The 12,721-nt window shown below is 44.9% G+C and overlaps 1 protein-coding gene across 1 annotated transcript; it reads left to right on the top strand.

Moving 5' to 3' along the window:
* The first annotated feature begins 1,388 nt into the window (after positions 1–1,388).
* On the top strand, positions 1,389–1,762 carry LOC116987360 (60S ribosomal protein L37). Its single transcript, XM_033043340.1, has one exon. It carries the CDS (start codon positions 1,422–1,424, stop codon positions 1,713–1,715), a length of 294 nt encoding a protein of 97 aa, XP_032899231.1. The 5' UTR covers positions 1,389–1,421; the 3' UTR covers positions 1,716–1,762.
* Positions 1,763–12,721: the final 10,959 nt, after the last annotated feature.

Below are 12,721 nucleotides of genomic sequence, written 5' to 3'. Positions count from 1 at the left end.
ACGATTGAAATTCTTTATAATAAACTAGAAGTAGTACCAGGAGTAAAAGTTGGAGGAATTTAGCAGGACAGAGGACGTTTCAGGTCGGGACCCTTCTTCAGACAGATTGGAGTAACTGGAAAAGAGAGGGTGGGGTGGAACAAACCCTGGCAAATGATATGTAGCAGGAAGGAACTGCAGATGCTGGTTTATACCACATATAGACACAAAGAGCTGGAGTAACTCAGCGGGTCAGGCAACATCTCTGGAGAGAAGGAATAAGTGACGTTTCGAGTCGGAACCCTTCTTCAGACGGGAAGATAGTGGGGGGTGTGGGGGTAACTGGAGATGACCAAAGGCCAGAACAAATCAGGGCTGTCAACAGATGTTCTCAGGAAGTGTGGACCATAATGGCCCATTGTTGGCTGGGAAAGGTGAGTTACTACAGCATTTAGTGTGTATTCTGACAAAGGATAGGTGAATACTGGTGAGGGTGAGGGGAGGGGGGAGGGGGGAGGGGTGGGGGGGGGGGGGGGCAGGGAGTCGATTGGCAGATAGGTGGATAATGGCCAGTGATGTAGGATGGACAAAAGATTGACCAGAGACCGTGTTTCGATCATGACCTCAGATGCTGTCTGTCTGGAGTTTGCACGCTCTCCCTTTGACCGTGTGGGTTTCCTCCGGGTGCTCCGGTTTCCGCCCACATCCCAAAGCCCTGTGGGGTTGTAAGTTAATTGGCTTCTGTAAATTGACTCTAGATTGTAGGGAGTGAATGTGAAAGTGGGATAACATAGAACGAGTGTGAATGGGTGATCGATGGTCAGCGTGGACTTGGTGGGCTGAAGGGCCTATCTCCATGCTGTATCTCTAAAGGAAATGCGACTAAATGCAGAATTTCAATGTTATCAATGGGCACATCTTTCCTTGATAGAGGGTGTGAATAATAATACATATGTGATATTTATGAAACTGAAAGATATTAATGAGTTGTTGTGCAATCTGTGAAGTTCACACTATTACAACAATGCTTTCAATAGAGGAAGTACCATCTCTATCCATCCCCATACACACTTGCAATGTTCCCCATTATATTTGTTCTTGCATCTCTTCCCACCCTCCCTGACATTCCTCTGGCTTTAAACAAGTCTTTCAATTCTTGTAACTGTTCTGATTAAACAAGGGGTGAGGTGGGGGGGGGGGGGGGGGGGGCTGGATACACACTGCCAGGGGTGGTGGTGGAGGCAGATGTGATAGTGGCGCTTAAGAGGTTTTTAGGTAGGAGCACAGAAGTGCAGGGAATAGTAGAATGTGGATCAGGTGCAGGCAGATGAGACCAGCTTGACTTGGCATCATGTTCAGCACCAACATGGTGGGCCAAAGAGCCCGTTCTTGTGCTGTACTGTTCTACGCTAAGGCACCTTGGTTTCGAGCTCGCTGTGAAAATGACGAAGGGAACATCGTCATTTGGTAAGAGGCGGAACAAGACACACACTCTTTGCCGGCGGTGTGGAGCTAAAGCATTTCACCTGCAGAAATCCACCTGTGGTAAATGTGCCTACCCTGCCAAGAGAAAGAGAAAGTATAACTGGAGTGCAAAAGCCAAAAGGAGAAACACAACAGGCACAGGTCGCATGAGGCACCTGAAGGTGGTGTTTCGGAGGTTCAGAAATGGATTCCGTGAAGGCACTACCCCAAAGCCCAGACGTGCTGCAATGGCTTCTTCCAGCACTGCATAAACTGTTGGTGTACCAATGTAACAAATAAAGCTATCATTTGGAAAGTTTAAAAAAAAAAAAAAAAAAAAAAAAAGGCACCTTGGTTGGCATGGACAAGTTGGGCCGAAGGGACTGTTTGCATGCTGTATGGCTCTACACAGTTCACATCATGTTCATCCATCTAGTGATATGAAACAAAAACCCTTGCAGATGAGCAACCTCCCACCCATTCTGCTGAACCCACCGGAAAATACCCCAAAGTGAGTCCATCTCCATTGCATAACTCCTCATGGGCTGAAACCAGGGTGATTAATTCTCCTGTTGAACTGTGTCTAGATGAGCAGTGTATCCTTTGTCCCTTCCTGCAACGTTGACCCATGGTGTGACTCGCGTTATGACAACATTTCATTCCATCCAGTCAGAGAGTGGGGGAGACGAGAGCGTTGGAGGAATGACGTCACATTGGAGGAAGGGCTGCCTCACTGAGGAAGTGGTGGCTGTGGTTTTTGGAGACTTTCATGAAGTCCAGGAAAGGGAAGGGGAGGGAAATTTTTTTTTATTTTTTTTTAATTTATTTCTTATTTTGTCATTCAGACCTTTTGGTCTGAACGAAATTTTGTTTCCCTGCAGTCATACATATAATAAAAATGACAAAGACACACAATCAACACAAATTTAACATCCACCACAGTGAGTTCACTAAACACCTCCTCACTGTGATGGAAGGCAAAATCTTAAAGTCTCTGTCTCTTCCCTCTTTGTTCTCCATCTGCGCCGAGGCGATCCAGGCTCCAGATGTTGTGACCCCCCCCCAGCGGCGACCCGACTCGGCCCCGGAGCTGTGGCGGCGGCAGCGACCACCCGCGGAGTTTGAACCGGCCCGTTCCCCGGACTGGCTGCAGTATTTAGGGCAGGGGGCAGAGGAAACCAATTGAACCATTACACAATTAAATCACTCCTTGTACCTTTTGTTGATGCTCTGGTGCTGGTCCAAGTCCTTGCGCTAAAGGCTTCGCCCTTAACCAGCTGTCGTTTGACAATGAGACTTCATTCATCCAGCTGCAATCTTCCCATTATAGTACACGACAAACCACTAATACGCAGGAGGCTCTCTCTATTGGAGGCATATTTGACCTTCCAGGATACCTAAATCCTTGATCTGTTGTTAACCCGATGTTGCTCTTACCAGTGGATTGCTTCTGTGTCCATTGGAGCTGCCCAGACATTTGAGTTTTAACTGAGAACATAAAAAGGCAACAACTTAAGAACTTAAGAATTAGGTTGATGTGGACTCGGTGGCCTGTTTCTATGCTGTACCTCTAAACTAAATATAAACACTTATCCGATCCCTGTCCCTTTGTAGCCTCTGAGCGACGTTTCGGGTCGAGACCCTTCTTCAGTTCCGAAACGTCACCCATTCCTTCTCTCCAAAGATGCTGCCTGTCCCGCTGAGTTACTCCAGCATGTTGTGTCTATATTCGGTTTAAACCAGCATCTGCAGTTCCTTCTTACACTTTTGTAGCCTCAGGTGCTGTCGCCGAGGGAGGACGGACGGAGCCGCGGCTCGAGAGACTCGAGAGACTAACAGAGACTAACAGAGGCAAAGAGGTTTGCCACGCACTGCAAGGGAGCAGTGGACCAGACAGGAAGAGCGGAAGGAATTACCACTAGACAGCCAAACCAGTAGGTAATTTACGGCTGGGGTGAGTACTTTCCCATTTATAGGAGGTAGGATTATATAAATAAGGGGTGTATCAATACAGTAGGGGATTCTTAAATAGGACCAGTTAATTACTTATATAAGATGGGCGGTCAGGAGATGTGCCAATACTGCGAGATGTGGGAATTTGTCGACACCATTGATGTAGAAGATCCCTACAGCTGCAGTAAGTGTTTGAGGCTAGAGGAACTCCAGCTCCGCATTGATGAGCTGGAGACCCAACTTCATACGCTGCGGTACATCAGGGAGGGGGAGTATTACCTGGATGTTTTGTGCCAGGGGATGGTCACACCGACCAGTTTAACTAATTCAGTAGGCAGTGAGCAAGGAAAGGAAGGTGTGGCCATAAGCGAGGCAGGTAGGGGGAACCAGGAGGAGATGCGGCAGGAGCCACAGCCCTTGTCCCTGACGAGCATGACCGAGGCTCTTACTCAATGTAAGGACGGGATCAGGGGCTGTGGGAGGGATGAGCAACCTGGCTGCAGCACCGTGGATCAGGAGGCCATTCAAGAGGGGGGAGTTAGAAGAAATGCCGTAGTGATAGGGGATAGTATTATTCGGGGGGTAGATAAGGTTCTCTGCGGCCAGCAGAACATGTCCCGAAGGCTGTGTTGCCTACCCGGTGCTAGGGTTAAGGATATCTCTGCGATGCTGGAGAGAAATTTGCAGTGGGAGGGGGAGGATCCAGTGGTCGTGGTCCATGTGGGGACCAATGACATAGGAAGGACGAGGAAGGAGGATCTGCTGAAGGAGTTTGAGCAGTTAGGGAATAAATTAAAAAGCAGAACCTCGAGGGTACTGATCTCCGGATTGCTACCTGAGCCACGGGCCAAATCGGCGAGGGTACGTAAAATTAAAAAGCTAAATGCGTGGCTCAAAGACTGGTGTGGGAATAATGGGTTTGGTTTCTTGGGCCACTGGCACCAGTACTGGGACAGGGGGGATCTGTTCTGTAAGGACGGACTTCACCTGAACGGTGCTGGGACTGGGGTCCTGGCAAATCATATAACTAGGGCAGTAGAGAGGTCTTTAAACTAAGTAGCGGGGGGGAGGTATCAAGGGGGGTAATAACGGCAGGGGTAGAGGAAATAGAGCAGGGTATCAGTGGGGAAGCGGAAAGTCAAAATGTGACAGGAGACAGAATGTGTGAAGATAAAGCTCTAGATGTAAAAGGGGCAAAAACGGAAAGGAAGGGTAGTAAAAATCATCTGAAAGTGCTTTATCTAAATGCACGGAGTATTCGTAATAAGATAAATGAATTAACGGTGCAATTAAGTATATATAGTTATGATATCGTGGCCATTACGGAGACATGGCTGCAAGGGGATCAGGACTGGGAGTTAAATATAGAGGGGTACTCGACAATTAGGAAAGATAGACAGGAAAGAAAGGGAGGAGGGGTGGCCCTTTTAATAAGGGAGGGAATAACGGCAATAGAGAGGAAGGATATTGCGTTGAAGGATCAGGATAGTGAAACAGCTTGGGTACAGATAGAGAATAATAAGGGGAAAAAAACACTAGTGGGTGTAATTTATAGACCTCCAAATAGCTGTGACGCTGTTAGTCAGAACATAAATCTTCAAATAGTTGACGCATGTAAAAAGGGAACTGCTGTAATCATGGGGGACTTCAATTTTCATATTAATTGGGCAAACCAAACTGGGCAGGGTAGACTAGAGGAAGAGTTTATAGAATGTATTAGAGACGGGTTCCTAGAACAGTATGTCACAGAACCGACAAGGGGGGAGGCAATCTTGGATCTGGTCCTGTGTAATGAAGCAGGATTAATTAAAAATGTCATAGTTAGGGACTCGTTGGGAACAAGTGACCACAATATGGTCGAATTCCATATTCAAATAGAAGGGGAGCAGGTTGAAACTCAGGCTAGGGTGCTTAGTCTAAATAAGGGGGATTATGAAGGTATGAGGACTGAGCTGATCAAAGTTGACTGGGATAGCAGACTCAAGAATAAGACGGTACATGAGCAGTGGTGTACGTTTAAGGGTATACTGTATAACCTTCAAGAAAAATTTATTCCTATGAAGAAAAAAAGGGGTAAGGGTAAGAACAGTCAGCCATGGCTCAGTAAAACTATAAAGGATAGTATTCGGCTGAAGGCAAGGGCATATAAGGTAGCCAGAGATAGTGGGAGGGTAGAGGATTGGGAAGCATTTAAAGGTCAGCAAAAAATAACTAAGAGATTAATTATGACGGGGAAAATAGACTATGAAAGGAATTTAGCGAACAACATAAAAACTAATAGTAAGAATTTTTATAGCTATATAAAAAGAAAAAGGGTGGCTAAGGTGAACGTTGGTCCATTGGAGGGAGAGACTGGAGAGTTGTTGGTGGGGAACATGGAAATGGCAAAGGCATTAAACGAGTATTTTGTATCAGTCTTCACCATAGAAGACACAAAAAATATTCCAACGCTGGATAAACAGGGGGCGGTAGGAATGGAGGAGCTAAATACTATTAAGATCACCAAGGAGGTGGTATTAGGGAAATTAATGAGACTGAAGGAGGATAAATCCCCTGGGCCTGATGGATTACATCCAAGGGTCTTGAGGGAGATAGCGGTGGGGATTGTGGATGCATTGGTGATAATTTTCCAAAACTCCCTGGAGGCAGGAACGGTCCCAGTGGATTGGAAAATGGCCAATGTAACACCTATATTTAAAAAAGGAAGTAAACAGAAGGCGGGTAACTATAGACCGGTTAGTCTAACATCGGTGGTGGGTAAAATGTTAGAGACAATTATTAAAGAAACACTAACGGGGCACTTGGATAAACATGACTTCATCGGACAGAACCAGCATGGTTTTGTGAAGGGGAAGTCCTGTTTAACGAATCTGCTCGAATTCTTTGAGGAAGTAACAACCCGGGTGGATAAAGGGGAACCGGTGGATGTGGTATACTTGGACTTCCAAAAGGCTTTTGACAAGGTGCCACATAAGAGACTATTGCTAAAAATAAAAAATTATGGGATTGGGGGTAATATATTAGCATGGGTAGAGGATTGGCTAACAAATAGGAAGCAGAGAGTGGGGATAAATGGTTCATACTCGGGATGGCAACCGGTAACTAGCGGGGTTCCGCAAGGGTCGGTGCTGGGACCCCAGTTGTTCACAATTTATATAAATGATTTGGAGGAGGGAACCAAGTGTAATATATCAAAATTTGCGGACGATACAAAAATGGGAGGAAAAGTAGGGGATGAGGAGGATAGGAAGAGTCTGCAAAAGGATATAGATAAGCTAGGTGAGTGGGCAACAACTTGGCAGATGAAATTTAATACTAATAAATGTGAAGTCATTCACTTTGGGAAAAAAAATGATAGGGCAAGTTATTTTCTAAATGAGGAGGAGCTGCGTTGTAATGCAACGCAAAGGGATCTAGGGGTATTAGTACATGAATCACTAAAAGTTAGTATGCAGGTGCAGCAAGCAATCAGGAAGGCCAATGGAGTTTTGGCCTTTATTGCTAGGGGGATTGAGTATAAAAACACGGAGGTCTTGCTGCAGCTGTACACAGTATTAGTGAGACCACATTTGGAATACTGTGTACAGTTCTGGGGTCCATACTTAAGAAAGGATGTACTAGCCCTGGAGGCAGTGCAGCGAAGGTTTACAAGATTAATTCCTGCAATGAGGGGATTGACATATGAGGAAAGGTTAAGTAGGCTGGAACTCTACTCTTTGGAGTTTAGAAGAATGAGAGGCGATCTCATTGAAACATATAAGATCGTGAGGGGCCTTGATCGGGTGGATGCACCGAGGATGTTCCCAATGATCGGGGAAACTAGAACTAGGGGACATAGTTGCAGAATAAGGGGGGGCTCTTTTAAAACTGAGATGAGGAAGAACTTCTTCACCCAGAGGGTGGTTAATTTATGGAATTCACTGCCCCAGGGAGCAGTGGAAGCAGAAACTTTAAATATATTTAAGACTAAAATAGATGGTTTTTTAGCTGCCAAGGGGATAAGGGGCTACGGGGAGAGGGCAGGGATATGGACCTAGGTATGGTTAGTATAGTAAGACCTGAGTGATCTCCTGGACAAGTGTCGATCGCCTGGATTGGGGTCGGAGAGGAATTTCCCGGATTTTTTTCCCGAATTGGACCTGGGTTTTTATCCGGTTTTTTGCCTCCCCCAGGAGATCACGAGGTTCTTGGGGTGGAGAGGGGTGATAGCGGTATAAAGGGGAGGGTAGTGTCTTGTGTTCTGTGTCTTGTGTCTACTGTTTGTGGGTAAGTGTGTCTGTTTAGTGTTCAGCCATGAGCGAATGGCGGTGCGGGCTCGACGGACCTGGTGGTCTACTCTCGCACCTACTTTCTATGTTTCTATGTTTCTATGTTTCATGGGCTCTCTGCATTGAAGTCTCCAACCTTTGGTTTTATGTAGATTTATTTGGTGAGAATTACTGATATTATTGCGCTGGGTTTAACAGACAAAAGAGGAAGAGGAAATGGTCATTGCACAACCAAAGCTTTAAAACTCCACATCCCATATCCTGAAGAAATCCAGCCTCTAGAATGCCTGAAACAGTCCACGCCACAAAACAAGAAAGCAGGAGTTATTCTGAAATAAGATCGCTCCGCATTGTTTGAATGGGGAACGGGAACTCTGACTCACGGGCATCCGGCCTTTAACTAAACGTTGATGAGAGCCTAACAAGACTGTTGGCAATTTCCTCAAACTAAGATATGAAAAGTTAGACCATGGATGATGTACAGTCAAAATGGAACCAGTCTACCTCTCGGGAATGCATTCAATGTGCTGTCTGTTCAGTGGCTTTGACTCACCAGTAATTAGCCGTTGACATCAAACTGATGTCAAACCCACAGTATAACTTGGTCATCCCCAGGTACTTTGTTCATTCTGCATGTCATTTCCTGCTTCACTTCAGGTTCCAGGAAACAGAGATCCAAGAGACAAAGAACTTAGTAACATGGTGTCAGGACGACAACCTCTCCCTCAATGTTAGCAAGATGAAGGAGCTAATTCTTGGCTTTAGGAAACATGGTGGAGTATGGGCCTCGATCAGCATCAATGGTGCCAACGTGAAAATGGTTGAGAGTTTCATGTTCCGTGGCGTTTACATCAGCAACGATCTGTCGTGGACCAACCGTATTGATGTGACAGCCAAGAAGGCACAGCAACGCCTCTACTTCCTTTGAAGACTAAGAAAATTCAACATGTCTCCAATGCCAAGAGGTTTGTAAAGAAGATGCAAGAAAATACAAGAAGATGCTCCGTAGCAAGCTTGCTGTCAGTTGCATCACAGCTTGGTTTGGGAACAGCTCTGCCCAAGACTGCAAGAATTTGCAGAGTTGTAGATGTAGTCCAGTCCATCACACAGACCAGACTCTCCACCATTTACACCATCTACACTTTATGCTGCCTCACATCACCGAATCTATCTCCACTTCTGAATAAAGGGTTTTAACTCCACTTCAACCAAGTGCATTCCCTTCCCTATCTCGTCAAATCCAAGTAACTGCTTTGTCACTGAAATATTACTGCAACGACTCCTTTCTCGCCCCCATCTTCACTTCATACTGCCTCGGAAAAGTAGCCAACAAACTTCAAAGACGTCCCAGCCAGTCATTCCTTCTTCTCCTTGCTCCTTTTGGGCAAAAGGTACAGAGGCTTAAGAACACAAACCACCAGACTCAGGAACAGCTTCTTCCCCTCTGTTATCAGGCTTCTGAACAGTCCTTCCATAAGCCAGGGTACTGTCTGATTCACCTCTACCCCATTGAGGACACTGGACTTTGTCTATAGATCTGTGTAGGAAAGAACTGCAGATGCTGGTTTAAATCGAAGGTAGACACAAAATGATGGAGTAACGCAGCGGGACAGGCAGCATCTCTGGAGAGAAGGAATCGAGACTCTTTGATCTGATGCGCTACAATGCTAAGAATTATATTCTACATTCTGTATCTTCCCCTTTACTTTACCTGTTGTACTTGAGTTTGGCTTGATTGTATTTATTTATTTATATCTGATCTGTTTGGATAGGATGCAAAGCAAAGCTTTTCGCCGTACCTCGGTACACGTGATAATATTAAACCTGAACCTAAAGCTAAAGAACGGCTCTGTTTCCAGAGCCCCAGCTGAAGCCACTATTTCTGTTTGGTCTGGCGATGTATTTGGTTACAATCAGTTCTCTCGTCCTCAGTTGTAGCTGAAGTCAGGGATTCACCCAGACTTCAGGAAGTGAGCTCAGGAAGTTGCAATGTGAGTTGTCACAGGCTGGCAGTCTAGAACATGGCACAGTAGCACATGCATCTTGAAATATGCTCAGTGCCCAATTGTACGCTGCGTATTAATATTTACAAAATATTGGCCATATAGAGAAAATATGTTATGTTGCAATAAAACCACAATGACATCAATAAAGTACTTCTTCCATTTTAAGAAATGAGATAATGTGTTTAGTGATGCAATGAACTTAAATCTTACCCCTCAAGGGGAATTTTCAATGGTTCAATGGCACTTTATTGCAAAATGTACCTAGATACAGTGAAATTCTTCGTTTTGCATACAATTCAGTAACATTTTACAATATATAAGCACAATAATGCCTGTGTACAAGAGTGCAATATTTGTAGTGCAATTTTCACCCATTTCATTTCAGGATTAACTTAGGTAGAAACAAGAAACTGCAGATGCTGGTTTATTTAAAAAAGTGCCCGTAGTTTGAAGAAAGGTCCCGACCCGAAACATCATCTATTCATGTTCTCCTGAGATGCTGTCTGACCTGCTAAATTACTCCAGTACTTTGTGTCATTTTTTTAGGGATTAGATATAAAAAGAGAGTTAGATAGACCTTTTAAAGATAGCGGAGTCAGGGGATATGGGGAGAAGGCAGGAACAGGGTACTGATTGTGGATGATCAGCCATGATCACAGTGAATGGCAGTGCTGGCTCGAAGGGCCGAATGACCTACTCCTGCACCTATTGTCTATTGTTTGATATTCCTTACAATGAATATCCATTCTTGAATTGTTTATATCATCAGAAGGGGAGGCCGGCATGGTGGCACAGCATTCGAGTTGCTGCCTCACAGCGCCAGAGACCCGGGTTTGATCCTGACTACTGCTGCTGTATGTACAGAATTTGTGCATTCTCCCCGTGATCTGCGTGGGTTTTCTCCGGGTGCTCAGTTTCCTCCCACACTCCAAAGATGTGCAGGTTTGTAGGCTAATTGGTAACATTTTAAATGTCCCTAGTGTATGTAGGATAGTGCTAGTGTACGGGTGATCGCTGGTCAGCGTGGACTTGGTGGGCCGAAGGGCCTGTTTCTATGCTGTTTCTCTAAACTAAACTAAACCAAACTAAAAAGATTTCACACAATTAAAGAATTACTTGCAAACTTTAGTGCATTTATAATTTTCAAATTATCCACAGATCTTTTAGTATTGTATTATTTCCAAAGATATATTTTTAATATTACAAAATGCTAACAAAAATTCTATCGATCTGTAAGGTTTAACAGGCAGGGAAGATCCATCTGTGTTCTGTGGATTGCAAGCCCTTTTCACCAACATGTATTTTAATGCATTTTAAAATTGCAAGATTCCTTGGAGCGCAGGAGGTGGAGGGGTGGTCTTATAGAGGTGTATAAAATCACCAGGGGGATAGATTGGGTGAATGCACAGTATTTTACCCAGAGTAAGGGAATCAAGACATAGAGGACCAAGTTTTAAGGTGAGAGGGGAAGGATTTAATAGGAACCTGAGGGGCTACTTTTTCACACAGAGGGTGGTATATATTTCAGAAAGAACTGCAGATGCTGGAAAAATCGAAGGTAGACAAAAATGCTGGAGGAACTCAGCGGGTGAGGCAGCATCTATGTAGAGAAGGAATAGGTGACGTTTCGGGTCGAGACACTTCTTCAGAAGAAGAACCTGTGGTGGGTATATGGAATGAGCTGCAAGAGGAGGAAGGTGAAGCAGGTATTATAATAACATTTAAAAGACACTTGGACAGGTACATGGATAGGAAAACGTTTCGAGGGATATGAGTCAACTGCAAGCAAATGGGACCAGCCTAGATGGGTCGGCATGGATGGGGTGGACTGTAGGCCCGGTTCGCGTGTAGTATGACTATGAATATCTACCTCAACTCTAGATCTAGTCATCTGATTTTTTCCCCCATTGAACATGAGTTACAAAACGGCCACGTTTCCTGAACAGCCATTTTAGCAAAAAGTGTTCCGCTATTTTGGATTTCGAAGAAGAGGAAGCAGAGGAAGAGTGTACCATCCCTATCTGTGTCATTTCCAGGGTCTTACTTTGAAAAATGCGATGGAACAATGTAAAAGAGGAGAATGTGAGTCAGTGGAAGGTTTATCTGTGGCAGGTCACTTATGAGTCACAGCCACTCCACCAACATGACACAGATAATGGTTGACTCCAGCCTGAGCTCTGGAACCTCACCACACAGCTGAGAAGGCATCCCATTCCCAGCCTGCGTTACAGGTCCAGCCTCAAACCAGCATCTTCCTCATTTGAAGAAGGGCCCTGACCCAAAATGTCACCTGTCCATTCTCTCCGCAGATGCTGGCTGAGTTACTCCAGCGCTTTGTGTTTTGCTCAAGATTCTAGCATCGGCGGTTCCTGGTGTCTCCAAGGTCCGATCCTGACCTCGCGTGCTGTCTGTGTGGAGTTTGCGCATTCTCCCTGACACCCATTCCCTCTCTCCAGAGATGCTGCCTGTCAAGCTGAATTTACTGAAGCATTTTGTGTCTAACTTTGCTGGAGGAACTCAGCAGGTCAGGCAGCATCTGTGGAGGGAAGGGGACAGGCGATGTTAAAATATTGTTATGTCATTTGTTTATTTAAGGGTGAACTGAAGGAATGGCACATTCCAGGATGCTGTGTTATGCGACGTGTTAATTGCCTTATTTAAGCCAACACAGAGATTTCCAGACAGTTCTGTTGTTTACGTGTTTGGTATGGATTTTGGGAATGCTAAGGAAATAGCCCCAAGGAAAGCTATGAGTACGCCTTTTATGTCAAGTGGGAGACAGAGATGTGAATCATTCTCGGGGGAAATTACAGGCCGAGTAGCCACTGTTTCCCCAGCGCATCATCGCCTTGTTTGTTGTTGACAAACACATTCCAATTTTTGCCGGAAGGTCCAAATTAGCAGAACTAAATCTGCTGAGAACCAGGAAAATATATCGCAGACTACATTTGAACCTTCACGGTGAAAATAGATTTTGACTTATTTAGTTGCTTTAAGGAAACTGAAACATAGAAACATAGAAACATAGAAAATAGGTGCAGGAGTAGGCCA

The sequence above is a fragment of the Amblyraja radiata genome, chromosome 25 (genome assembly GCF_010909765.2).
Source record: "Amblyraja radiata isolate CabotCenter1 chromosome 25, sAmbRad1.1.pri, whole genome shotgun sequence".
Taxonomy (NCBI): domain Eukaryota; kingdom Metazoa; phylum Chordata; class Chondrichthyes; order Rajiformes; family Rajidae; genus Amblyraja; species Amblyraja radiata.
Note: the sequence above shows the minus strand (reverse complement) of the source record. Positions and strands in the feature narration are given on the sequence as shown.